This window comes from Cygnus atratus, chromosome 7 (genome assembly GCF_013377495.2).
Source record: "Cygnus atratus isolate AKBS03 ecotype Queensland, Australia chromosome 7, CAtr_DNAZoo_HiC_assembly, whole genome shotgun sequence".
NCBI lineage: Eukaryota > Metazoa > Chordata > Aves > Anseriformes > Anatidae > Cygnus > Cygnus atratus.
The window spans coordinates 35924282-35952141 of record NC_066368.1 but is presented as its reverse complement, the minus strand read 5'-3'; the positions used below and the strand labels follow the sequence as shown (position 1 = coordinate 35952141).

General features: G+C 35.0%; 1 protein-coding gene across 1 annotated transcript in view; it reads left to right on the top strand.

Moving 5' to 3' along the window:
* Positions 1–27860, top strand: part of LRMDA (leucine rich melanocyte differentiation associated) — a 667294-nt gene that overhangs the window by 365473 nt on the left and 273961 nt on the right. The window contains exons 3-5 of the mRNA XM_035542562.2: positions 314–440; positions 10443–10582; positions 20819–20945. Coding sequence (XP_035398455.1) covers positions 314–440; positions 10443–10582; positions 20819–20945 — 394 coding nt within the window. The remainder of the gene's footprint in view (positions 1–313; positions 441–10442; positions 10583–20818; positions 20946–27860) is intronic.

Below are 27860 nucleotides of genomic sequence, written 5' to 3'. Positions count from 1 at the left end.
CAGGCGAGGCTGGGTGCCTGAAGGCACAAGACATTGACAAATTCATCCTGCAGGCCCCATATCTGAAGCCTTTTGTTTTGGATCCTGGCTACTCACTAAGTGACCCCCATCCTTCATCCTGCCAGCATGTGAAGGATGTGTTGCAGTGCCAGCACTCCCTTTGCCACTAATGCTTGTCATTCACTCTTCTGACAGGCCCAAACCAAAACTATTCCCACTCTTGAAAGGGAAGGTTAAAATATTTATTTCAGCTCATAATGGCCTCCCTGATTTAGTAGAGTATCATTTTTCCTGTTGTCTTTGTCGTTTGCAGGTCACTAGAAGGACTGAAAACATTCAGTTACTTGGAAGAGCTGATCTTGGACAACAATCTACTCGGAAATGACCTTCTGTTGCCCAGGTTACCCCACCTCCATACCTTAACGCTCAACAAGAACCAAATATCCTTTCAAAGAAATACCTGCAAAATGTCAAATGAGTTTTATGTGTCAGCCAAATTAAAGTATGTGAAATATAGTTCATGTGCAGACAAAGCATTCTCTTGCTTGGCACCTGGAATACTTCATAGTAATTTATTATAGGTCATTCATAAATGAAATGCACCATTATATCTTCCTGTTGCTCCATTTTAGTGAGAGATCTAAGTTATGGCTCTGAAGAAATCTTTTTTAATAGATAAAATAGAAAATAATGCGAGTGCTACCAGAGTGCTGCGGTTCCTGTGTTTGCTTGGGGTTCTGTTGCAGGCTGACCTCTAGTGGAATACAGAGTGCAGTGAAATGATATTAAGTTTTTATATTTCAAATAGCTCTTAAAACAATAAAGTAAAGTAAAAACAAACAAAAAAAGAAAGAAAAGCAATATTTCTTTTTATGTTAATGAAGGTGGTAATAGGTTCAATTTGGTAGCTGCTGTGCAGTAGCAGCAATTAAAAGCGAGTCAGTGTATTCTTGGTGTTTCAGCTCAGTACGGATTCAAATGAAATGCTGTCCAAATCAAGGTCTTAATACATGAAAATATTTAGATGGATGGTCAAGTCTGTTCATAACCAGTTAGGCACTTCTGCATATGTCTGAAGTTAGTGCCTGCCTAAGTTTATTCATAATAAATATTTCAGCATTTGCCGAAACATTCTGCTGAATTGGAGCCCTCAGTCTGTAGGCTTATAGATAATGGTCTGTAAAAACTAATTATCTGCAAGGGTTGGCCTTGGACTTGATTATTAAATCATTTTCCCATACTTTGACCCTTATGGAGATTTGAAGATGTGTAATATATGATTTTACAAAAGTGAAGGGTGATCAAATTGTGGCCAAAAGGCCAGCTGAGGCCTGCAGAGTCTTAGAGCACAGACTATGAAAGCCCTCTCCTTGTAATTGCAGAGTGAGGACAAGGCTGTTCAACTGCAGGCTTTTATTACAGACAATGTAAACAGAGAACAATTTACCTCCTACTAAAAAGCAAAATCCTCCTACTGAGGAGAATAATAATAACTACAGATTCTATGATTTCTGCATTTATTTTTGACTTTATAAATAAATTAAAATCAGCAGAGTAACTTTTATACTTGGGGGCCCTGGAAATTTGCCAAGAGTGTCTCTTGAGCCATGAAAGTCATAACTGTACTCGGTATTTGGCTAGATTTCAGGTTAATACCAGGATTCTGTGGGTTGGTTTTGAGTAACTGTTTTGTTTTATTATTTGCTGCTACAGTAAAATGTGAATTGGTCATGCTTTGATGAAGAACGTACAAGAACGTTTTTGCTGATGCTATTGATGTCTGCTGCAGCGTATTTCCATCTACAAAGCATGAAGTGTGAATTCATCTCTGAGATCCTAGAGTGTGTGTGGATGTCTGTTTTGGGTGGAGGGGTATCGAGGAGGAGTTTTGCAGTTACTAAAGGGAAGGCAGGTATACGAAATAAGAACTCAGTCAACAAAATCAGAGGGGAAAAAAAAATCCTGTCAGTAGTATTCTTTGAAGAGGTTTTGTTGGTCTCACAGACATACTTAAAATACCGTTGTCAAGTTAGTAAGCTCTCAAAGTCAATGACAATGATAAGCAGGGTTTGATCTATTCTAGCATTTTTTAACTTCATAATTTTAAGATTGATTTTGAAGCTTTGAGAATATTGATCTACCCAGGTTATAGAAATAATGTATGCATTTTATAGCGTGCTGCCAATAATTTAACAGAGGAGTTGCAGAAATTTTTGTAAAGCATCTAACGTATACAAACTGCCCAGCGAAGAGAAGATAACCACTGTTCTTCATTAATGTTTTGAGCCCTAGGGAACTGTGATCTCTTGTAGGGAAGATAAAGCAGTCTGCAGAAGCAGTGAGGCCTTCCAGATTCCTCTCTTCAGTGTGGATAGCATATTTGCAAAAGGGCGCTTGTGAACTTGGATCACTTCTTTTTAAGGAATCATTTCTTTAGAGATTTTTTTTTAAATGTTCAAATCTACATTTAATGGAAATAAATGAAATACATTACAGGAAAGATCACTTAATATATGACAGTAGCATTACAGAAGGGACACAAATGAGTGAAGAATACAGATCGGAAACAACACTGGAATTGGTGTAATATTACCACGTGTACATAAATATATGCATATGGAGAGACAGAAAGAGACATACAAATAAAAAGCGAAATTGATCCATGTGAAAACTAGAATAATATGCAAACTTTCAGTCTCATGTGAGAGCTTTCCTGGGGATCTCTTAATATTACTGTACTCCGTTTGCTCTCTCTCTCCTTTTATTGTGGTTTTGTTTTGATCCAGATAGTTCTGATAAGAGCTTTCTACTCCTTTAACATGGCTCACACATTGTATGGTGCTGTATGTGTATTGTCTGGATACACTGTACAAATATGAAAGCTTATCTCGAAATCACAAAAATACTTAGAATCCTCCACTATTTTTTGTCTTTAATTACTGGTTTTGTATTTCAGCTACAGGTAGTCCACTACTAGTTTTTCTCCTGTAAGTGGAAGAAGCTGATTTAAAAATTACAGTTTAAAAATGTTTCCTAGTGTGATACCTGAAGTTTTGTATAGTGTGAAATCTGTTCAAAAATATTTTAAAATACAGACTAATATACAGGTGGAATACGTAAAGGTTTGTTACCAACGTTGTGCAGTTTTTGGTTTACATGTCACTAATGTGTATAGTATGATTTACTTTGGGAAACCTGTCGTCTTAGTTTCTCTGTCAGGCACAATGGATGGCAGAAAGCAGCACAGGCTAAGATGGGTGGTTGTTAGGAAGTTGGGTTTGGATGTGGACTCACAACTGCAGTTGCCTATACTTACAACATGAAATCTCACTTCTTTTAACTGTATTCACTAGGTACTAGGAGTTGCACAGGAAACCTCCGCATAGGTTTATTCTGAGGTGTGTGTGTTATAGCAGTGGTTGTAACAGTGGGTTTCATGGCTGTTCACTGTGCTGACTGGCTGTTCTTACAATGGGATCTACACTTTATAGTGTAGATGTTCAAATTTCCTTGGATGTTTCAATCCTTTTAATATTTGTTAAAGCTACCCAAAGGAGCAGCAATGGTAATTTTTCAAATATATTTTGAAAAATATCACCTCTCTGTTGAAAATTAATTGGTGTTCACTTCCTCATTTCAAAAGAGACAGGACTGACACAAAACAGGTCTGAGATTCTCTCAGGCTCGCTTTCTTTACTTAGTCCAGTAAGCTGGTCATTCATTTAACATTAAAGAATAAAGATGTTGAATGTAGATGTAGAATGCAAACATTGAATCCAAGTCTAGTTTTGGAATGATTTAGAGGAAAACTAAAATATTTCACACCACAGAGTGGGAAATACAGAGCTGGGCATAATGCCCAATAATGGTATATGCATTACTTATGACAAGGGGAGCTATCAGTGTGGTTCAGATCTAGGGGTTATATGTTCTTGAGTCTTTGAAAAAAGCATGGATTGAGTACCTCAGCTAAAGAATGTACCAGTACATACCTGTAGTACAATCTGTCTTCATGGAGTTCTTATCATAATGTCTAACCCCAAGCTGTAGATTGTCATTTATTTTGCTAGTGTGCTTGTTCCTACATTGTTCTGAAGTGCTTGAAGACCTAGAAGTCCCAGTCTTTAACTAGAATCTCATTATGTTAAGTGCTGAGGACTTGATGTTTAGATTGAGTGAATACATTAAAGACATAATATATCTTCTATTATTCACAGATCCCTATCACTACTAAACAAAAATCTAAGCTGAAATATTAGAGCATTATTCCTGCATATAGTTCTGAGAACTCTCCAAGTGACAGATTTGGTTAAATCTGAATGTGGCTCGTTAGACAGCCACAGTACCTGATGAACCAAAACTCTAAATGAATGCTGTAACATATTTTGAATTTACTTGAATTTGGAGCCTTTTTTCTCCTTCTCTTAACCACACTAAACCCCACCTTTCTTCTAGAATGAAATGTATCTGAAGCAACAAGTAGGTAACGTGAATGCCTAATGTTAAACATCAATGAAAAAGAGAGGTGGTCTTCAGTCCAGGCAATTCCTTCTCCTCTTCTTCAGTGGTCATTTGGACCAGTTTGACTGCAGTTGTCAGAATTTTTATAAATGGTGAGATGCTGCTTTATTCCTCATTGTCTATGTTGTCTTGGGAACCTTGAGCAACAAGTGGAAGGAATAGTGTCAAAAAAAAATCTTAGAAAGAAAGGATATATGGTTTCAGGATGGACTGCGCTAGAGCACCAGAAATGTAATTTGATTGCAGAAATAGAAGCATATCTCCTTCTCCTCATCTTTGAATAGACTAGAATAGCTCAGTTGGAAGGGACCCTCAAAGCTTTAACTGCTTGACCACTTCAGGGCTAACCAAAAGTTAAAGCATATTATTGAGGGCATTATCCAAATACCTCCAATTAAATGCCTAACAACATTAAAAATATCTTAAAATCTGCAACCTGGGAGCCATGGGCTTTCTGAGAGACCCTTAAAATCACTGGAAACTTCAGCTATGCAGAGAAAGCTAATGCTACTCCAGTAGACGGTATTTATTCAGCATGTAGCAAGCTCACCACAAGATATATGGACTTAATTACCACCTGTGCTGCACCTTTTCTCTCTTCAGCATTGTGGTTTTAACGTGAGTGAACAAGGCCCTATCTCAAGGCCTTATCTCCCCATCAGACAGGGTTCAGACCAGAATGTGGCATACAAATGACTGTGTGTGACATCCTATTGCACACAGAGAAGGGGAAGATGTATCCTTGCATATTGCAAGCTATTTCTGTGGTTATCCAACCCTGAAGACCTAGCACATTCTAATGGAAAAGCGTTCAGGTGGCAAAGATCTTTTCATACTGCATTCAGAGGAGAACTGGTAACTTCTGCTTCAAGGCTATTTGCCTGGGGAATCGCTTGTGATTGCTACATCATGTTTGTGATAAATTTAATTGAAGCAAATGTTTCAAATGTGAATAAATACAGGTACCTTACTCATTTATGACTCTGGTAAAAGTGCTATCTAGCTGTTTTAATGCTATGTTGACTACAGCATCTGCATGACATCGTTGGTTGACAGAAGAGTGGCATAGAGAATTTTTAAGTGGCAGCTTTGTGTCTTTCTGTGTGGTGGTCTAGAATTCTGTGTGTTGTTTCTGATATTCTCTAGGCAAACATTTTTTGAATATTTTGAATATAAAGGTGATTGCTCCTTGTTTTGTCCCATTGCTTCCAAGAACTTCCAAAAACTGTAATTACAGAAGGTCATGAATGCTCTTTCTCAACTGTTTTGGGAAAGCAGGATGGCCAAAAAATTGAGAAGATGAATACAAGTTTTTTGAAAGAAAATGGCAGTACAACTTGGAAAGCACTGAGAGAGAGAGAGAGTAAGAATGGTTACTTTTCTCATAAAGTCAATTTGAGTGTGACTAGTAAAAAGAACTGCTGGCAGAGGAAAAGGTTGCAGAAAGAAATTCCAGTTTCCTTTCCAGACTTCAAACTGTATTAAAAACAAAACAAAAACAAACAAACAAAAAACCCTGAGTGGTGAGATATGAAATATATATAGGTTAGTTTATTTGGACAGTTACATTAGCATAGCATTTTTATGCAGTTATGTAGAATAATTTCATTTAGAAACTGTTATCAGATGTTGTGTTTCTGTGTAGGTTTTACCAGCAGTTCATAATCGCTGAAAAAGCAATTTATGAACCAAAAATATTGGTAAGAGAGAAAACAGTATGGAGTTTGGGGATGTTCAGCATCAGTCCTGAACGCTTAGAGCAGCAAGACTGCTACAAACCACGTTAGTTCTTAGAGAAGGGAGATATGTCATTTGCCAGGCTTTTGGTTGCCTGTTTTTTTTGCCTTCTTGAGAACCTCAAAACCTATCATAATAGGTATGAGATGGTCAAAGAACGTAGAAAACTCCAACATGCACATTTCTAGGATAAATTTTGCTCAGCAGGTTAATTGGACTGCTGACTGTAGTACAGTATTTTCCAAGTAATGACATTGATATTGTTTTAATATGTAGTGTAGCATTTGATTTTCTTAACAAAGGATGTGGTAACCAGTTGCGTGTGCTTGTGCATAGGTATGCTGTGAACAGTCTACTATAAATATACAAGTGTGTTGGTATGCATACATGCAACATAATTAAGAAGCTTTAAAAAGTTAATATGCATATGAGACATACCCAGTTCTTGTAAATGTTTCCCTAATTTAAAACTGGAAGTGGTGCAAGAACTCATTATCTTTTAATGAGGATGAAATTTTAAAATACATCTAGTATGTTTCTGTTAATTGTTCATGGAGATCAGGTTGTGCTTTTGGAGGGGACTGTTGTTGTATCATTGCTAAGAATTAATGTTTTAGCTTATTAGTTAAAGGTTTGGAGAGTTTAAAAAACAAAAAACAAAACTTAGAGTTTAACTGACTTTTGTAATAATAAAACATCCCCTAGAAAGAAAAGTGTTAATAAATTGGTAATGATAACACTGTTGAATAAGGAGATGGATTGGTACACCATGGCATTTTAATTGTCATAACAGTGACAATTTAAAACAATTTTCAGATGATAGGGACTACGTATAAGTATAAGTATTTTCATCACTGTTACGTATTCATCTGGTGACCAGTGATACCTCTGTCAGGAAAAAATCAGTTCAGGAAAAATTTGCTGTCATTGAGCTTTAAATAAATAAATAATGTTTCCTTCGCACTGTGCATGGATTTAATCGTGGCTTTCCTTTTTGGAGAGAACAGAGCTGAAATTGGTCTTAGCACAGGAGGATTTTGCTCTGGTTGCACCAAGATGGCACTCTTCAGGCTGCAATCATGGAAAGGAAACTGGGAATAAAACTTCGAAATTGCTTTTGACTTTCTTCCTCTGTATTTTCCTAGCATTTCTTAGAAAACTTAACACTTTGGGATTCCATTGGTGTAGTTCCACTATTTTGTTTTAAAATAAGTATATGATATGGTAATTAACCAAACAGTACACCAGAAGTGCACTATGACTTAGCATCTCTGAGAAATGCTAATGAGAATTTGAACAGGATATCCTTTCTTCCTACCTGCTTTGTGGAGGATAACCATGATGGCAGGTGGATGGGGATCATTGGAAAAAACATTCTGTAACTCCTTTCAATTACTTTTTTTTTTTATTGTTTTAGAGGAATAGAAAAAGAGTTTAAGTCCTACAGAACACAAGTTTTAATTAATGAACTTGAGTACGGTTATTTTAGTTGTGATATGATGGCCAATTCTGGCATTACAAGTTAACTGTCATAAGTCACAGGTTGGTTGGTTTTCAAGTATTACTATTCTCCTGTGATTTTTAGGCTGCCCAAGTCTGCAAAGCTTCAAATTTTATGTGAATTAGTGACCTTCTACATCCCGGGTGATTGTCTGATCTTGGGGTTTGTCATGTTTCTGCTTCTATTGCAGCTAAAATTGAAATAATGCTAGGATGCTGAATATCCATCTATTTCAATGGATGGAAATGCATAAATGATAACACAGAAAAGATCTGGGAGAGTCTCACACAGAACTGGGTGGTAAGAGGCCTGTGTGTGTTTCCTGGTCATCTTTCCTTGAGACAATTTTTATGGGAGAGTTTCTGCTTCAAAAATCCATGCTTACAGTTTGGATGTGAAATATTAAAACCTAGACACTACTTTCCAACTTTGGGGAGATTTAGATGTTTGAGATGCAGGTTATCAACTACTGTTAGTTACCCAAGAGCCTTAGTGAGCATGGTATGTCTCCCTTTTGCTTTCAATAGGAACTTTGATGTTTAATCTTATACTTTGCAAACCTAAGTTGATACTTTTCTTCTATAGTACATATACAAATATGTTTTGGTATTTGCCTGTAAGTCTGTGTGGTTTAATGAGAGTTAGAATACATCCGTCATAATAAACCTTCACCAATTACTGGGGAGAAAAAATTCTACCCCATAAGAAATTCTACTGAATTGACAAGTAATAAGTATATATTTTTACTCCATAAAAGAAGCAAAAAGTTGTTGGTGGTGGTCTTGTGTCCCCTCAACAGGGCAGATGGGATCTAAACCTTGCAACAGTTTACTCTGTGAGTGATTAACATTATGGAAATAACTGACTTTTTTAATAATAAACTATTTCTCTCAGGGAACCTTTGTGCAATTTAAAGTCCTGCAAGAAATTAAGTGTTTCTCCTGGCTGAGGGAGGGTGCCAGATTCAAGAACTTCTCTAACAGTCCTTGGAAATTTTTAGAAAGCCTCTCATTTGAACCTGTGTGAAAAAAGAATTTGTGACCTTCCCATCACAGCCACATACTTCCTGAAAGAGCTATGAAAATACTTCATGTTAAAAGTTTGTATATGATCTAAAGGTCCAGAAGTGAAATGCTGAAAATTTTGGTGTCTTCATCCTGGCTAACAAAGAAGAGTTATATTGTATGCAAGACATTTTTTCTAGTTGGGACCTAGTTGATTGCTTGATAGAGTATAGCATTCCATATTGTGGCCATTCATAGAACTAATTCCAAACCCAATTTTTCTTGCTCATGCAAAATATTTTAGTATGATTTCCTCAGACCTTATGGGACAAAATATTAACCATGAGTATAGATATACTGATTTTAATATAATAAAATTAGTAATTGTCAGCATGTTCTTATATATTTGTAAATAAAATGAAATTTCAGGCTAACAAAAGGAAGACAACATTTTTAACAATGAAGCTGAGCTTTCCATTCTGTATTGCTTCTGTTGCCCTTAAGATATTGAGGTGAAGAAATAAAGTAAATTCCATCAGCTAAAAAAAAAAAAACAAAGATAAGAGAAACACATAAATCAAGTATAAATAATAGCAACACAGGTGAACTGAAGATTTGAAACAACAGTTGTGGTTTGTAGCAGCAGGAGTGGATAAAAAACAGAACAATGAAATACCTTTAATGGCTTGAATAATTATTACTATTGTCTAAGCCACTCAGGCTTTAAACATTGAAAACCGTATACAAGCATACATATGGCATATTTTCTGAGAACCATGACTTTTCCTTTGCGTATAAATGGAAGAAAACAAATGTGTAGTAAGAGTCTCTCAGAGACTATAACATTACACTTTAACAAAATAACTTGTTTTGTTTGTTTAATCAGTAAAGTGCAAATAGTTGAATATTGTTGTTATACTTAAACCTAAGCTGTGATTACCAATATTGCAGTGGTTAAATGATTAATCTTTGGTTGTTTGTTTAATGTATTTCACAATATTGAAGGTGTGTCATCATTGTTTATGTTCTGAGGAATACACTTCAGTTGAAACACCTCATACCAAAATATAAGGCTATTTTAATGAATAGTCTAATACTTTATGGGACTTCAAAGCTTCATGTGTAAAGTACATGTTTTATAACAGTTAAGTCTACAAGTTGCACTTAAAGAATCATTTATTCACATATACTAATTGAGTAATTACAAATGTGTTACTGTGGTACTCAAAGCATTTATATTCTGAGAGTGAAAGTGGGTTGTTGTGGTTTGACTTTTTTTTTTAACCTCATTTTCCAGTGGACTGAATATATTAGTGATGAATGTGCTGTGAAACTGTTTGTTTCCATGCTGGAAAAGTTTCATGGCTCCAGCAATTGCTAGCCATTTTACCACACAGCATCCATCATTTTGTCAAAGTTTTAATGTTTTGTAGCGAACCACCTAGGAAAGAAAGGAGGAGAAAAGAATGACAAAACAGCCAAATTCTTTCATTCCATGCCAAAAAACTGACTGAAGTTTATCCCTGTTTGCCCTTGGAACAATTAATGTGACATTTTCCTGAATGCCATACTAAATTTGATTGTCATTTATTGAAATGTATGTTTAAATCAGCAGTGATGCAACTCTAAATGCTTTTTTCATTAATGTCATTGAATCCTTAACTCACAACCTTTGACACATAACAGAATTAGAAAGCCTTTTGGATCATTTGGCTGAAGTTGTGCCCTCACTACAGTACCTCAGCTTGCTTGGAAATGTGGCCTGCCCCAATGAACTGGTCTGCAAAGAAAAGGATGAAGATGACTACCAGAGGTACAGGTTAGTGTTTTCACTTGTAAATATAATACGGTATGTCAGTTTTGTTTCTTAAAAATGAAGAAATACTGAACTAAACCCAACTCGTAGTCCCAAGCAAGTATCACTTACTCTCTCTATTTTGAAAGCACTCTGCCATATTCTGCTGTGAAACACCTATGAATTTCAGTAAACCCATTTCAATGTGATCACTCTCAGGAGCCCTATTTCAAGAAATATTTCAGTGTGGTACAGCACATGTTTGAATTGAGCAGGTGTTCAGAGGCTCTCTTGAATGTGGGTGCTCGTATGTGTTTACCTATCACCTCTCCTCTTTAAGGCCAAGGCAAGGCAACAGTTACATACACTAAGGGTGGCAGTTAAAAATTAAAAAAAAAGAAGTCACTATAGTGAGTAGTGACTTTTAGCCAGTTACATTGTCTACTGCTAACGTTTGATTATGGTGATGCATTTCTTATATTATAGTTATCAAGATACTGTTAAAGAACACAGAAGAAAAGACTCCTTATGTATTGTGGTTCTTAACTGAGAGCAGTCAGTGTTTAAAATCAAGTCAGAAAAAGAAAGCTATCTCTATAATGCAATTTTAATCAGCTAGATTACACAAAAGGTCATCTGGAAATTAACATGGAAGCCTGATAAAATACTACCTGTCCAACTGCAATGTTAAAAATTACAAGGGTTATTTAAAAAAAAATAAAAATACTTGTGACTGATGATGACTCTGAGTATAGGTCCGAAGCTTATGGTATGTCTGCTGAAGTGACAATTTTTCATAGCTATAACCTTTAGGCAAGTGAGACACTGATCATTTAAAAAAAATCCCTTTCCTTGGTCACATCTGATACAAGATTTCAGTCTCTGTGTATTTGCATTTTTCAAATCAGTTGAAAATGGGTCTCTGTGAGGCAAGTCAGAGCCAAGCAGCGCTGGTGGTCAGTGTGCTGACAACCTTACAGAGACTGAGACCAAGCTTAGTTCTTGTTAGCAGATCACTTGCAATATTTAGAGTTATAAAATAAAACTCTGAAAATATCTTCACATAATCCAAACTATTCTGTGGGAGTTAGTATGAAACAGCACGAAGTGGAGGAGACTAAGAGCAGGTTTATTGGGAAGTTGCATGAATTGGATGCAGCTCTTTATTGCTCATAAATGCTGTAGAGTGAAACAGCAACACAGCTTTTCTGGGTGTGGATACATTTTTTTTTCTTTGTTCCAGACTTTTCAGAAGGATTTCTTGGTTGTTGTTAGGCTAAAGATTTTCACCTCCTAACAATTCAACTTTTGAGTCTAGCACAGCTGTAGTATTTTAGTTTTCAACGAGTAGACCAGCTGAGATTTAATAAAATATTTTCCCATTGAAAATATTTTAAAAAATATTTTCCCAGTAGAAGGTATGCCTAATATCCAGCTTAGAGGAGTCTAACAGTGCTGTCTCTATGTAAATTTATGTGACATTTGCACTGGAGAATTGCTTAAAAAATGAATGATATTTCTACAGTTTACTGTTTTTCACTTTAAGTATGTTTTCTGACAATATGTCTCCTATTAATCATTTAAGCAAAAGTAGTATGTTAAAGGAGCCATTCAGAGGCAAGAACCCATGGTTCATTTAGTGCTGTCTGAAAAAATTCGTTATTGATTGACATCCTCTGTGGTTATGTGATGTAATATTTATAATATGTCACACAGCCATACATCAAAACAAGCATGTCTGTTGTTTCATTTCAGTGCAAAATGTTGATTTCAGGGAGGTCAAGGTAGTTTTAGGTCACTTCATGGCAAACCACTGTGTCAAAACCATGAAGTGATTCTATTTATGCACTGGTGGAAACTGCAACATTGCTTCCAGGTTCTTTCCCCTCTATTTAAAAAAAAAAAAAAAAAAAAAAAAGGTATTTTTTTCCATATAAACTTGGGATAATTAAAGCTCTTTCAAGAAAGAAGAATGGACTTCTAATTAGTTGAATGATTTATGGTTCTGTTGCTGTAATGAAAGCTTCCTGATACTTTTCCATAACTTTCTTATGTTATATAAAATGTTTGCCAGACAGCATTACATTCAAAACCAACAAAATAAAAATAATGTGTGTGTGTGTGGTTATATATATATGTTTGTCTTCACTGGAATATATTCACCTATCACTATTCAGGAATAACGGTGGAATTGATTAAAAGGACTGTATTAGCTATTCAGTTTTGAATACATGTTCTGAAGCATCTTAAAGACACGGAATTTTTTCTTCCTTCCCCAGAGTTTACAAGTTTATCTCTACAACTAGCAGCAACAAGCTGTCTGGATTTGAAAATATTTCTATTTTAAAAAATGCATTGCTTCAAATCTTACCAGCAAACATTTGAAGTAGTTCTGATGTTTTTTTTAAGGTTTTGAAATAATATTTTTTCCATAAGATTTTTAGTTTTTAGAGACTTTTTAGAGAAAATTTCTCACATAGGAAGCATCAAAACAGTGCATTTCAGTGAACCCATATAACATCAACATTTTACTTTACCAAAAACTTTGACTGTTTTTGTTTTGTTCTGAACAGGAACTTTTTGCAAAATTTCACAGTGACCACTGGAACCACAGCTTCATTTTTCATTGAGCTTTAATTTCATTCCTACTGAGTTCAATTGGAGTTCAGGCTATTTAATTCCTCAACCAGAAAGAGAAAGGTGCTAGAAATCAAAGCTTTATTTAATCTTTGCATTCCTGCAAACTGAAAAGATCTGCAAAACCCCCAAAATCTCATCCGTAAAAAATTGCACTAGATCAACTTCTTAAAAAACTTTATCTATTAATTTGCTGTGATGTTAGCAACAGAGATAAAAAGGAATATTACATGTTTTTAAAAATAATAAGTTTATTAAAAATAGTTGGATAATGTGTAAAACTGTTTTTTGTCAAGGTGTAAAGATCTGGATTCTCAGGTAATCCATGGGTGTACCATTTCTATGAGAAGGTCAATGCTAAATCTTTTGACTATTTCTTTCATTACAAATAGGGGTTATCCAAAACCTTTGTTGTCACTTATTCTCAAAGAGGTTATTTTTTTCCTAAGAAACATGGTAACATTTGAGTGGGTTATTTTTTTTGAAAAAGAATAGAAGAGAAACTGTAAAGTGTTTGTGTTTATTTATTTATTTATTTTCCCCTCAAATGTCTTGTTATTATTTCTCCTTACTTCCAAATCTGTAGGAGAACAAGCTGATGACTTTTCTGTGCTTATTCTTGAAACTTTTGCTTGGAGAGGAAAATGAAAATGGAAAGTTTCATTCAGCGCTATTTTTATAGCGAACTTGTATGGTTCATTTTAAAAAGTCATGTTTTTTTCATCATTATAAAAATGGCTACAGTTTCTTTTTTGTAAGAAAATATTGCACTATTAGTCTTTACTTTTTATTTTTATTTTTTTTTTTTTGAGAGATGACATTTTCGTAAAAGGTTATCTGGGGGTGAGGGCAAGGGAAAATTTCAGAAACTGCTCCTTACTGCTGGAATTAAAAGCCAAATAACTAAAATTTAATGGTGATAGGAAAGATGTAAAAAGCTTTTGCCTTAAACAGGAAGCAACAAACACACAGAAAAAAATAGCTTGCAAAACAGTGCACGTTCTAAAATAACCTATTCTACAATCTCTACTTTGAAGATTGCGTGAAAGCAAAGGTCGTGACCTGGAGATCAAAGTAACAGAAGTCAACACAGTAATTGCTGGTTGCTTCTCTTGTACCCACACTTGGTCAGTCCTTTGGGTGTATTGTTTGCAGTGAAAACTTCAAACATGGTGTTACTGAACTGTGAAAAATCATCTGGGTCAGAACGTATTACATAGGAGTTGCTAAAGCTGCAGGTGACCTCACCTATTTTCATTAAAGTGATATGATTGTGAAGGATGTATGCTGTGTGTGAAGTTTTCAGTGCTTGTTCATTCTTCTTTCCTCCTTATTGACATTTCCTGGAATGACGCATTCATTAAGTGCTGTTGACATGGAAACAAGGGCAATTGGAAACAAATGCCCGAGTTTATTTTAAATTAGCTTAAAAGCACATATACTAGATATGCTATCTTTGGCAGGGGGAGCAAATGGTGATAACCTTATGAAGTCCTCTTAAGATATAACAGTAAGAAAGGAAGTGCAAGCATTTTGCATGGATTAGCTTTTCAAGCTAAATCAGCTATTCCCATTCCATTTGATTCTGTGAAATGTTGAGTCCTCTTACAGAGTTTCCAGCTTTCTTGCTATTTTAAATATATATATAATTTTGAGACAAAACCTCATTTATTTTAAATAGTCTGGTTATTGAATGTATGGTAATATAAATACATATTCAAGAAGCAGTAGGAGACCAGAAGTCCTCACTTGTCAATGAAACTAACGCTAATGTGCTTGGTCAGTTGTCATTGAACTTATTAATGAGGCTCCCTTTTAGAAGGAGGGATTTCAGTTTGTGGCACTGTGATATTCATTTTATGTAGTCATGGGATATTTAGGGCATTTCTGTATATCTGTATAATCTATGAATCTCTACTACTTCACTGTTTACATAAGGCCTTGTGATTTCTACAGTACCTGGAAGAAGAAAAGTACATTTAATAGACATCAGATAGCTGCACAAATTCCAACTTAGGTTAGCCATTGTAAGGATTTAGGAGCAAGGGCTGTTAAAATGTGATTTTTTTTTCCAGCTAGATAAATTGAAGTCCAGAATACCTAAATTTGTCCATACTAATGCAATAAGTCAAAGCATATCTATAATTATTGTTACGTGTATGGAGATTTTTCTAATTCATACAGATTGCTATATTGACTTAGAGCAGAAGAGGTTAAAGTATTTGCAGGGGTCTGAATTTCTGAATGATTTGAAGAATTACTTGGCCATCACCAACTAGTGCCAAGTTTGCGTAGAGGCTATGTGAACCTCTAACATCATGCCTTCTGTTCTGGAAGATGGTTGTTTGAAGTCATGACCTGGTTTCCTTAACTCTGTGCTGAGGTAGCTTTGTTACAGATGGAAATTCTGCAGCCAGCAATGTGCTGCTTTGTGTAGGGAAAAACTTTTCTTTTATCTTGGTGGTGCAGAAGAAATAATTATGGAAGAAAATCTAGTTCAGTTTCATAAACTTGCTTGATCCTAATTTGGATCTTTGTTTTCATCTCTCCCTATTTGAATGCTGATGCAGATTTACCATCTTCAGGTTATTTATTACTGCTAGTTTACAGTAATGTAACTGAGAGCATAATCAACCCTTCAAAGTTGGAAATAAGTCTGTTAGTTTTATGTTCAGTGATCATCAAAAAGAGGGAATGCAATAACACAGGTATTGAATCTTCCAGTAGGTGTTAGTTATGATACAGGTAGAGCTAAACATTTCTGCGTTCTTCTCAGTAAATATTTCTGTATTTTTTAAGTTCAGATTAATTTTCATTTTTAAATATAAAGCCTGTACTACAGTTTTATATTCCAGTTTTTGTTACTGCAAGTACAAAATGAAGGACTATACAAAATCTAGCTCTTAAGCATAGTATTCCATTAAGGTTTAGTGGAACAGTTTATTTTTTCTAAAACTCTAGCACATCCAAATTTTAAGTTCTTTTCCTGTAGTAGTAGAAAATAAAACATTATCTCCAAAAGTAATTTATTGCCACTTTTAAGATTTTCTTGTAGTGTGGCTCATGGATGATGCTGGTATCTTGTCAGTATCACGAGGCCAACCATATTCTACAACTTGTCTGCTTTTCCAAGGGAGGTAATAAATGAATCTAGGCCTTTAGATGCTATGAGACGTGATGTGATTTTTCTTGTTATGGTGTTCACAGCTCTAGAATAGAAATTTCCTGGAATTGTTGGATAATAGTAACGAGTAGTGTTAAGAAATGGATTAAAACTTTCTGAGAATTTTTATGCCTGAACTTACATGGCTACTAAAAATAACAGATCTGTGAATGAAGTTATGCTGTAGCTATTTAACAAAAATAATGAGTTGATATAAAAGTCTTTTACACCTTTGATCAAAAACCTGACAAATTTCTTACATATGTTTAAAATAGATTTGTTCCTTTCTTCCGGGTGATTTTTTTTTTGCATTCTTATTGAACATTTGCATTCTTATTGAACTCTTTTGCTTGATTTGTGAAATTATCTCCAAAGATTGTACGAATCGTCACCAATCTTTTGGGGTGATGGAATAACCCAAGGACTATTTTTTAAAGTAATGACTATTACATGGTAGAGAACTACAAACATAACCAGAATAAACCTGCAAGGCAACTGATAGGTCTTAAGTTCCCTGTTTGTTACCAGAGTTAAGAATACAAGCCTGTGATTTGTTACTGCCTGTAAAAAGAATCTGTATCACAGATGGTATTTCTTTACATAAACTAGAATTGTGTGTTGTTTAATAAATTGCAATAGCTGATCTCAAAGCTGTCTTTGTCCTGTCCCTTTCTAAACTCCAATATGTTTCTTCAAAGGAAGGTTTTGCCCCACTGAGCTTTAGCCAATGTCAATAGCAGTTGAATCCCAAACACACTGCATTCCTTTGCAAATGCCCCCTCAAGCCCATCCCACTTTTCAAATATCCTGACAAGCCTGTGTAAAAATTGTTAAAAAATACTAATAATTACATGTAACACGTAATTGCTAAATAAATTGTTAATCTTTATTGTCATTTTCACTTAACTAAGACTTAAATAACGTGAAATGTGATTTTTCACTGCTTTTTTCAATCTCTTAGTGTTCCTGTTTGTGTTGTATATCTGTTACTAGTTTATTTTCACAGGACTCTTGGCACAGGGGGGTTAAGGTGCAAGGAGATGATTCTGGACAAAAGAAGGTGCAACTTTTCTTACATAGTTCATTTCCTTAATCCACCATGAATCAGAATATTGGTGTACAGGCAGTGAGAAATGGATCTCTAAGCACCTTACTAGTGCCCTTGTTTTTGTATTATTTTTTTTCTCTCCAGAGCTCATCTTTATTCTCATCACTGAAGATGATAACCTTCTTTCATGCCACTACAAAGATGTTAAGCTGAGTAATAGTAGTCTCAGAGTACATGAAGCAGTGCTAACTTACCAAATGATTAAAAAAAAAAGGGGGGGGGGGTAGGAGTTGGGGGGGAGGAAACCCTGTCCCCCAACCTCTAACCCATAATAAATCTTCCTAAACTTATAATGTAAAATACAGATGGATCTTTCTTCATTAAACACCATTCTCTTAAGTAGTGATTTTACAAGTCTGAAACAGGTGCAATGTGTCATGAAATTTTATGGATCCTAGTACCTGTCATAAAGTATTTTATGATGGCTGCATTCTGTGTTATTAGTAGCTGTCTTTTTCTGCAGCCATTGGTGTTTGATAATGGTCTTAAAACATCCAAAATTACTTACCTGCAAGCAACATTCCAGATAGTCCCTGTTGACAGTTTGAATAAGTTTAGTGCCCTTTTGTTGTACTTTACCTTCAAAACAGACTGATTGAACCATCAATAGCTCCTGAAAGCTGACAGAGGCATGTCATCTGGTCTAACCCTCTGATAGTAGGTTATCTGTGGGAGTTAACCTCCCTGCATTGTTAACTGAAATGTTTTATGTACTACGCAACTTTAGGATGCTGCTGTGATAACCTTAGTAACTAAGTCATACATCACAGTAAAGAGATTTTGTGCAACAAATAACCCTGGATTAAATTTACAAGGGTTGAATTGATATTGTAAAGTGTTCATTCCAGGGCTTTGGTTATCCTTTCCTGTATTTTTATGGCAAACTTTTGTTACATTTAGATTGAAGCTGCATCTTCATATTTCTAGACAAAATATATCCAGGAAGTCAAATGCTTTCCTTCATTTAATGAAAAAGTACCATATTCATAGTATCATATAATACAGATCCATTTTATCCCTTATTTAGTAAAAGCAATCAGAATAAGTGGCATTTTATTTCAAATCAGCTTTTAAGAGTTAATCACTGATATACCTTGGTTCTACTGATAACTTCAATGCAACTTTTTAATATCTGTATTGCTTAAAGGGTCTTAAAAAAATCAATGCTAAACCTCGTAATGTAGTTTGTGGCTTAATTTCTTTGGGTAGTGGCTTTTTAGGTTTTGTTTTTGGAATTAACAAGTACCGGTGCTAATTCTGTTTTTTTTTTTTTTTTTGAAGTGCAGTCAGGATGGCTTGAAAATACAGAAATACATTTGTATCAAGGAATGCTATTATAATTTTAAGCTCTTTTTAAATGATTGAGAGACTGACATTAGGGCTGTGATCCAAAGTCAGCAAAGATGACAGTGCTGTCTTAGTCTGTTGTCATTTTTGTTGCAGCCTGCTTTTCAGTGGCATATTTCATTCCATCATTAAACATTTGCTGATTTTCTAATACTGATGTTTTCTTCACCTGAATATTCATCTTTTCTCCCCCTACACTTAGTGGGTGTCTTTACTCATTTTAGCTTCCCTATTCTTCATTCCTGACATATTGTTTCCTTCTGTACATGTCTTCATTTGAAAGAATCTGTTGTCATCAGAGCTTTTCTGCCAGTAATACAAGATGGATAGATTTTCCTCCACTGAAAGATAAGGGTAGCAAAATGCCAGGGAGGACTGGAAGGGCAGCCAGGAAAGCTGGGAGGAGGCTGAGAACGTGTCAGGCTCCTAGATCGGTAGCTATTGCTTAGGAAATGGTCTTAGAACATGTTCTGTTTTGTGAAGTGACTCTCTTACTCTTCTTATGATATCACAAAATGTCATAGAGTCAGGATTCACATTTAAATTGTCTGAGCATTTCAGCACTGAGCATTTTCAGTTCACTTGTTAGCAATTTATGGGGCTGTTGCCTTAAAGGAAAGGTGTAGTTGGCTGAAAGGTTTCTTCACAGCATTAAATTTTGCTTGGTTGTAGATGGGGATGCTTATGGTCTTTTTCAATTGTCTATCTGGCCTCAGGGATAGTATAATAAGATAACTCTTACCTTTTAAAACACTTTTTTTTAGTATTGTTCTGTTTCAAAATACTATGTTAAGTGGAGTGTTCTACTACTACAATTTCATTCTGCTGCTGCCAGAAGGAATTGGTATGATTATGCAGTCTCTCTGACTGCAGGTTTATGGAAAGCAACTAGGCATGGGGGGACGTTATCAATCACCTTTCTACCCCCTGCTAGGAAGTCTGTCACTTCCTCACTTTGCAATGTCTGCTTCACATTTGGTTGACTAAATGTAAATAACGTACTTGAGGTGGTTTGGTATTTTGATTTTCTCTGGTTGTGTGCCTTATTTTGTTTCTGATCTGCCATGTTCTCTTCTTCTGCATACACGGAGTCAATGTTATTTTTTGAGGCTAAAATGTTGCTGTACTTTGAGTAAAAAGGATGAATAGAATACTGATGAATTCTAACAGGAACGCTGAGTTATGAAAATATTTACCAAAGAATGGTCTCTCCCTGAGTACTTCAGCATTTAATCCTGAGCTGGGATCTATATGCCGTAAGGACACCTTGTCTTCCTAGCAAGACCAAATCAGAATTCTGCTTCCAAATGGTGCCTGTGTCAAAATTTAGTTCTGGAGAGCACACCCTGAGAATAACTCTTGATGTCTTCTCTAGACTAATTCTTGTTTTTAAAGAGTTTTGAACACTGACATGCACTCCCATCAAGACATAGGAGTGTGTTTCGGGATGTATGGCAGAAGACAAATCACACCTCCCTCTGATTTGCTGTTCGCATGGATCTCTAATGTCACTGGTCATTTGTGTTTTAGGAAAATGTAAAACGAATCTGAAGTGTTTGCATATGACTGTTTGCGAAGAATTCTTTCCAGGCAGATAGCTGGTAATTCCAATGCCTCAGATCGGTGTTTCCCTGCAACATGGGATGGAATTCTTAAAATTACTTGGAAGTCTAAACCAGCAATCTAAAAATAATTTCCATTTTATTTTATTCATGAAAATGCCTTATACCTCAGTAATAGCTGCATATGACATACATGTCTGTTGATGATTTCCTGATCTATTTGATCTACCCAGTATTAAATTGCCATGGGCACTTAAAAGAAGTTTCATTTGAGACAATAAATTGTAAGAACTTGTTACATAAGCTACATTACATGAAAAGGGCAAACAGAGATAAAGAAGCAAAGGCTGTTGCTTTTTATTGCTGCTGTGTTTTAGTCGTTTATTCTGTGAGTATATTGTTGTTTATTACTGGATTTTAAGTGTTCATTTTCTGTCTGTCAGATACTTCGTTCTGCACAAATTGACAAACCTGAAATTTCTTGATACTCGGAAAGTAACCAGGAGAGAAAGAGAGGAAGCCCTGGTGAGAGGTGCCTTCATGAAAGTGGTTAAACCTAAGGATGCTAAGGTAGGAGAGTAAATTAAAAACAAATGTAACAGTATGTTATTCATTAATGCTGTTTTAAAACATCTCCCAAAGCTTGTCTGTGTCTTTTATTTACAAAAACAAACAAACAAAAAAAAACTTTTCAGACCGAAGGACTGGTAAATATGGTCAGGTGAGGGACAAAAAACTTCATAATTTTTGTTGGTTTATTATCAAACTTTGCTGTTATGTCTGCTTAAGTTATGTCTGGTTACATTATCAAATTTCTGGGTTCCAACCTGTTTCATATAATAAAGTAACTAATATGTGACAGTGAGCTTTAAAGAATATTTTTGCCTTTTATCTTTATTTAAAGATATGTGACAACTGTGTGATGTGCTATTGTGAAAGAATGCAATTTTTCTGACAAGTTGTGCCCTGCCATGTATGTTATACACAAATGTCTATTGCAGTGCTCACACCTATGGTGTTTATTGGCTTTTAGTGGAACAGCTGATTCTAATTTTGTATGATGTTACTTAATGTGGTGTCCTGCTAATAAGCATTCACAACAGCAGAGATACAGTTTCAGTAATCTGAGCTTTTGATACCACTTGCATAAACTCTGGGCATACTGCTGAGGTAAACAGAATAAGAATGTGATTTCTACACTTTACCTTCTTTTTTACTGTTGATCAACAGAAGATAATAACACTCTGAGCTTCAGAGTGTGTTAGTGCTGTGGATCTCAAAACTCCATTCAAGTTTTTGGTCTACTTGCTTTCTGTTTTGTTCTCTAAAACATACCATCAATAATTTATTGCAGATTTCCAGTAATCCTGAATAATAATGCAGCCGTTATGGAAATGCACTGTTTGGTAGCATAACAGTGTTGCTAGATAAATGCATTATTACAAGTACAGTTGCAGTGCATAATAAATTAATTCAGACTGATTAATTTATAACTATTAAAATGTTAACACTTCTGATACGAGTACAGCTTTGAAATATTGCTTACCATTACTTTTAGTTATTTCAGCTTTTATATATGTAGTAGATGAAACAATTGATGTCTAGGCTGTTTTGAATATCTTCACTGAATCTGGCCAAATGCAACAGTTGAAATGTGTTAAGTACGGCATACGTATGCTGAGTGATTTTATAATTCTGTTTATTCAGATTTTAGATCTGGTGAAGTATTGTTTTAATTTTATTAGCAATTATATTTTTCATCTGAGTTTGCTGTTAGAAATTGAACCAACTAAATAGTGTAAGTGTGTAAGACCCTTCTGGATGAAACCTTTTTTAATGCCAGTAGCTAAGGGTAAATTACTTCACAAAAGTAGGGATAGCATCTTTATCTTTTATATCTGTAATTGAATCCTTTGTGTGCTTTTGTATTATTTGCCTACTATATCATGACTAAACCTACATTTATTTCGTCAAATTTGCAAAAGTTTTTCTTCTTCTGAATTTTTTTCTACTTCTTTATAAACGGTTTGATACAAATTGCTGATGGTAAAATCATTCTAAATGTTTTTCATGGCACGAATTAATGCTTCTTAAGGTGCTGCAAAATTACCCTCATCATACAATATTATATATGTATTACTGAAGTGGCTAATTTAAAACAAACATGAAATTGGATGCAGAACCTAATTTAAGAGGTATTATAAACATCTTAAAATTGTTTCAAATTTGTGCATGTTTCCTAGGACATTCATGGCTATAGTACATATGCATGCAAACTTTGTGTGACAACGCTCTAAGAGTCTTTTGTGTGAATATATTTTCAGATGCTGATATGTATGTATACAGTTATTTATAGCTATACTCAAAGACGACATCAAGCAGCATTCCTCTATATATTGTAAATATGATGTTCACAATAACTGTGGTTTCAAATTCTATCATATGTTATATATTGAATATATAATATGGTTGTTTTTTTTTTATTCTCTGCCCTTCAGGTTTCCTTAGGAAATGAGTCTTGTGCCCTCTGTATGTTCACCAGTTCCCCTCCCATGTAATTGCTGAGAATTTTGATGAGCTTTGGCCCAATTTATCAGACAGCTAGTGGTAATATATTCTAAGCTTTCTGAAACTAGTTAGAGAATAATACACCTTGATCCAAAATAGAGGAAGGCTGCAGCACACTCAGCATTAGTCATCAGAAAAACTCCTTAATATGTTGACCTAGTGATGCAAGACCCTGCTGATAATGAGCTTCCTGAGAACATTTTTTTCCATCCTCCTAAGGTAGTAGTCACTATCTCAGACTGTACTCGCCAGGAGTGAAGTTGGTATGATTAATATTCATATTAGTGAATGCAATTATGATACGTGGCCGTATTGTTCTGCCAGGTGTAATGTCAATAGTGAACCAATCAGACTTGCTTTTTCAGAGAAAAACAATCTAAATCTAAGTCATGTTCCCCCCTCTCCAGTATGGTAAGCAGGAGTTGGTATGGCTTATTCAGCATAAAAAGCAGACTGATGATCTAAAGGGGCTGTGATGTGGGGAGTTGTTTTCATTTTAGTCTTGACATGAAATACTTGGGAGAGCAAAATACCCCACCAAGAAAAAATATACAAAATGAGAATAAAAGCGAGAAATTTCCATCTGACTAGCTTGTGTTTACTGAAATGCAAAAGTATCTAGCAATCACCAGTCATCACTAAGTCATAAATATTTTATTTTGTATAAATTTTTAGACTTTCATTTTTCTCTGTTTTTTCATATTTTTAAAAGAACACTGCACTTTCTTGTGCTTTGCTTCATTTCATCCTTTGTTTAAAATGCATCTGTTTGTGATATGACTGTCTTATGGAAAGATGTAGTCATTTATTAGAAAAACAGTTTAATGTTACAATGCAGTGTTCCATCTCTCTATGTAAGTGAGCTAAACTTCATTTTTTTCTGTGATGTTTGTATTTTCTTTTGTCAAAATATTGAACATATTATCATGCCTGATTTTAATAAAGATTGGGTAAGCCTAGCTGGATAGGAGGCATTGAGCAAGAGGTGGAAGCCTCGCTTAATGACCAGATCATGACCTTATTTCACTGGCATAAGTGTAGATCAAAGTGGAAGATGCCTGTCCAGCATGAAGTGTGTTTCTGGGCATGACAACACTTCACATCAAAACGACAGCTCAAGAATACATCAGTCAAAATTGCTTAATTATGTGCCAGCTTTGTAATTATTCTTCCCTGTCCCTACAAAGAGTACAGTTGTCATTTCTTTGACGTAATCATTTAAAACTGTACCCTCTTTTAGTTCATAGATTGTATAAGAATTGTGCTTCTAAACGTTTCATCTTTAAAACTTAGAGATGCAAAACAGAATGTAATTTGAAAATCCATTTTAAGACTCCATATTTTTACATTGCATATGATATATATAAACAAAATGAAATGATGAAGTATCAGAGCATATCATAACTTTGAATTTTAAAGGTCTATATTCATGATCATTTAATCTAGATGATGAACTGTGGATATATCCATTATATCTAAAACGTGTTGCTATGAATAAATACATACTGTATTTAACTCTCTTTAAATATAACTTGAATTGCTTAGTACTTGCTTTTTATAAAAGGCATATACTTCCCAGTATTTTGCAACCCCTCTGCCCAATAGCAATTTTTTTGGCTTCCTGTATTTTTAAGGTTAACATTTTTATTAGTTATATTTATAGTGGCAAAAGCAAGCATTGTGCACTTAGTCACATGTAACAGTCTTGTAGTTCATAGGACCAAATCATTAGCAGGTATACATGGGTATACTTCCAAGTAATCGACATTTTATTATGTGAAAGTTATTCTGCTTCATAGCATCTTCACCAAGCACATCTTGTCCAGTGGATATAAAGGAAACTCTGTACAACAAAAGATGGCAGTATAGGTGTTCTGATTTTTTTTTTCCCCTCAGATGTATTCTTTTCTTCACAAATTATAATCATAAAGTCTGACATAACATTGTTTCTCTAAGGAACTAAATGGAGACCGTCAAGTAGAAAGACAAGTCTAATATCTGTTGTTCATGTTATTGAGGGTATGTAATTCGTGCTCACACTGTTACTTGGAGGGTAGAGGGAGTTTATTTTATGATAGAGTAAATATTTAGTGGTACAGCTTAAGAAATAAGGAAAACTAAAATCTATAGTGTTGGTTTAGGATCAGTGTCAGTATTGTGTTTAAACTCATAGAAAGTTCTATTTTATCAAAGGGATGAATGCTTTTTAAAATTTCATTAAAATCAGATGAGGCATAAGGGGTGTTTTTAGTGATTTTTGTCCTTAACTATTTTTTTAAAAAAGCAATATTTTTCTTAAATATATATCATCTCTGTGTATGTTAGCTTAGCACAGTGAATCCAGAAATGGAACTTGAGCAGTCATATTCATAAATACAAGAATACTTTGTTTAGAAGACTTTAAAAGTCACTAAAGCTGTCATCAATTTTTGCAGTAACAAAAATGAGTTCCCAAAATATGGATATGGCTTGATGCAATACTGAGAGAAAAAATCTATCACATCTCATGGTGCTTATAGGGTGAATCAGTGACATGGGATTTAAAGAAATGGTAAATCTAATTATTGTGGCTGTGCAAAGCCATAATAAGGGGCTTGAGAATTTGTGTGAAAAGTTGTAAAACTAGACTAATAAACAGAAAGCTGGTAGTTCTTCAAATGGCTGATGAAGGTCTATAGAAGGTACCTGTGCAACTGTGCAGAAGGAAATGTGGACTTACAGTTTATGAAGTAACTGGGCAACAAGCAATGTAGCTGTTGATTCCCTGGTTGAAGTTACTGAGCAATAGATCTCTGTCTTTGCATTGGATCAATAGCAGACCAGTGTAGCACTAGCTATGTAGCATGCTGTCCTAGTGAAGAAACTTCATAATAAATTTGATCTGGCTGTGAATTTGTGCATCATGTGGGGAAAGCTTTTGCTCCTGGAATTAGTAATACGATCTAGAACAGTCTGCTAAGGCCAGCAGGTAAGCAGTTGCCTTCCAAATGCTTGCAAGGGCAGCTGTGTTTAAGTGAACAGAAAGTCAGGCTTGGGAAAAAGCAGTCAAAGGAGGGAAGAGAAGGATCAGTATCCAAAAAAAAAGAACAGAAGAAAGTTGTGAAATTGAAGTTGAAGATTGGAATCTTAGCTGGGAAGAAGTTGGAAGTACCAACTTCTAAGTAGCACCCAATCTACTTAGTTAGAAGTAGATTGCGTTTTGCTCTATTTTTTTTTGTCTTGGCATATGATAGGTCACATGATTAAAGAGAGAGATCATCAGTCAGTGAAGCGAGAGAAAAGCTATGAGTTGAAACAGTGGGGATTAAGCTGATAGCATGCATCTGTTGAAATAGTAAAGGAATGTATTCTCTTTGCCTAACCTACTGTAATTCCATCTGTCACAAAAGAATAGACATGTTTGTTAGGGTAGGGGAAAAAATTTTTCCTCGTTGTTTGTTCTCATGGTGATATTTCTTGAAAAAGTGATACATGTATAGTTCTTTGTGATGGAATTATGTAGACTACATTTCAGTATCTAATTACTATTGAAGGTAACAGTATGCAAAAGGTGATGTCTCTTTCCTAAAATTATTCCTTTTAAAAAAGTATATGATTTTCATGAAGCCAGTGTCCTCTTAGCCATTAATGATCCCAATGCACTTTTCACATAGAAGGGGTGTTACACTTGGAGCCCTGGCCTCATTCCAATTCAGGTAATTGCATTCTGCCTCCATGGATTTCTCTGCAATCTCAATTTACTAAGGCATTCTTCTCCACCTTCTGCCCTAAAATGTTATGTAGTGTTGCAGTGTGCTAGTTAACCAGCTGCTACTTTGCACCTGAAAGGTGTCTGTCTTTCAACAGTAGTGCACAAATTGATCCTTTATAAGACATTTAATATTTGTAAAGCACTTGGAGGTTCTCTGGTGAATGGCAATAGGTACTGTATATCGTTAACTTTTAATTGAAGAAGCTAGCATGACAACTTGTTTACCACCTGTTTTTTTTTTTTTTTTTGTAATATATATATATTTTCTATTTGTGGGTTGAGAACTGTGGAAACCTCAGTTATTAGATGTTGCAAGCATATAGTCTGGCTTTTGTCTTATAATTTACTGATTTAGTCTAGTTAACGAATTGTCATTCAGTATAATGTAATACTATGATATCAGACATTAGGGCAAGAATCATAATTGTTTTCAATTACCAATGGATCAGCGTGGCTGAATTTTATCTTAAAGTTCTGTTTGTTTTTCTTTTGGAAATGGAAATACTGCTGCTGTACAAGCAGAGCTCACTGCATTCTTCCATTGTTCCTCCTTTGAAAAAACTAATGCAGTGGATCAGATGACAATACTGTTGGGGGTAGGAGATGTTAATATGCTGCATTTTGTAAAAAAAATAAAATAAATAAATTGGATGTAATATTGCGTTGGCAAAACTCTGGGCTAGCCTGTGTCTATTCTTTTGTTCCTATAGGTAGTGTTTTTTTCCCTAGATTTCGAGGCTTGATATGTCTCATGCTCTCAATCACATTGATGAGTCATTCCCATTGAAATTGTAGTAGTATTGAGTGTAATGAATAGAATATATGTTAATTCCTAGCCATAAAACAAAGGTCCAATTATAATGGTATAATGTCATAGCAAGATTTCTGAGAGAGAAAATCAGAAAAGGTTTTACTTGTAATTTTGTAAATGTGAAGCATCTGGTTCAAAACTTGGAAATAATCGTCACAGCTGAGTTTATATTTATTACTTGTTTTGACTATGTGAAATAGTTTTCATGGCAAGTTCTACAGTGTGTACGCATGCTGTGTTCTTAAACCGGCTTTGCTGTTTTGCTGAACAGTCAGAAAGGTCACCAACTGTTAGAGAGAAACATGGTCACAGGGGCCACCGCAAATGAAGGCAAAAATAATTTGTCGTGATCTTC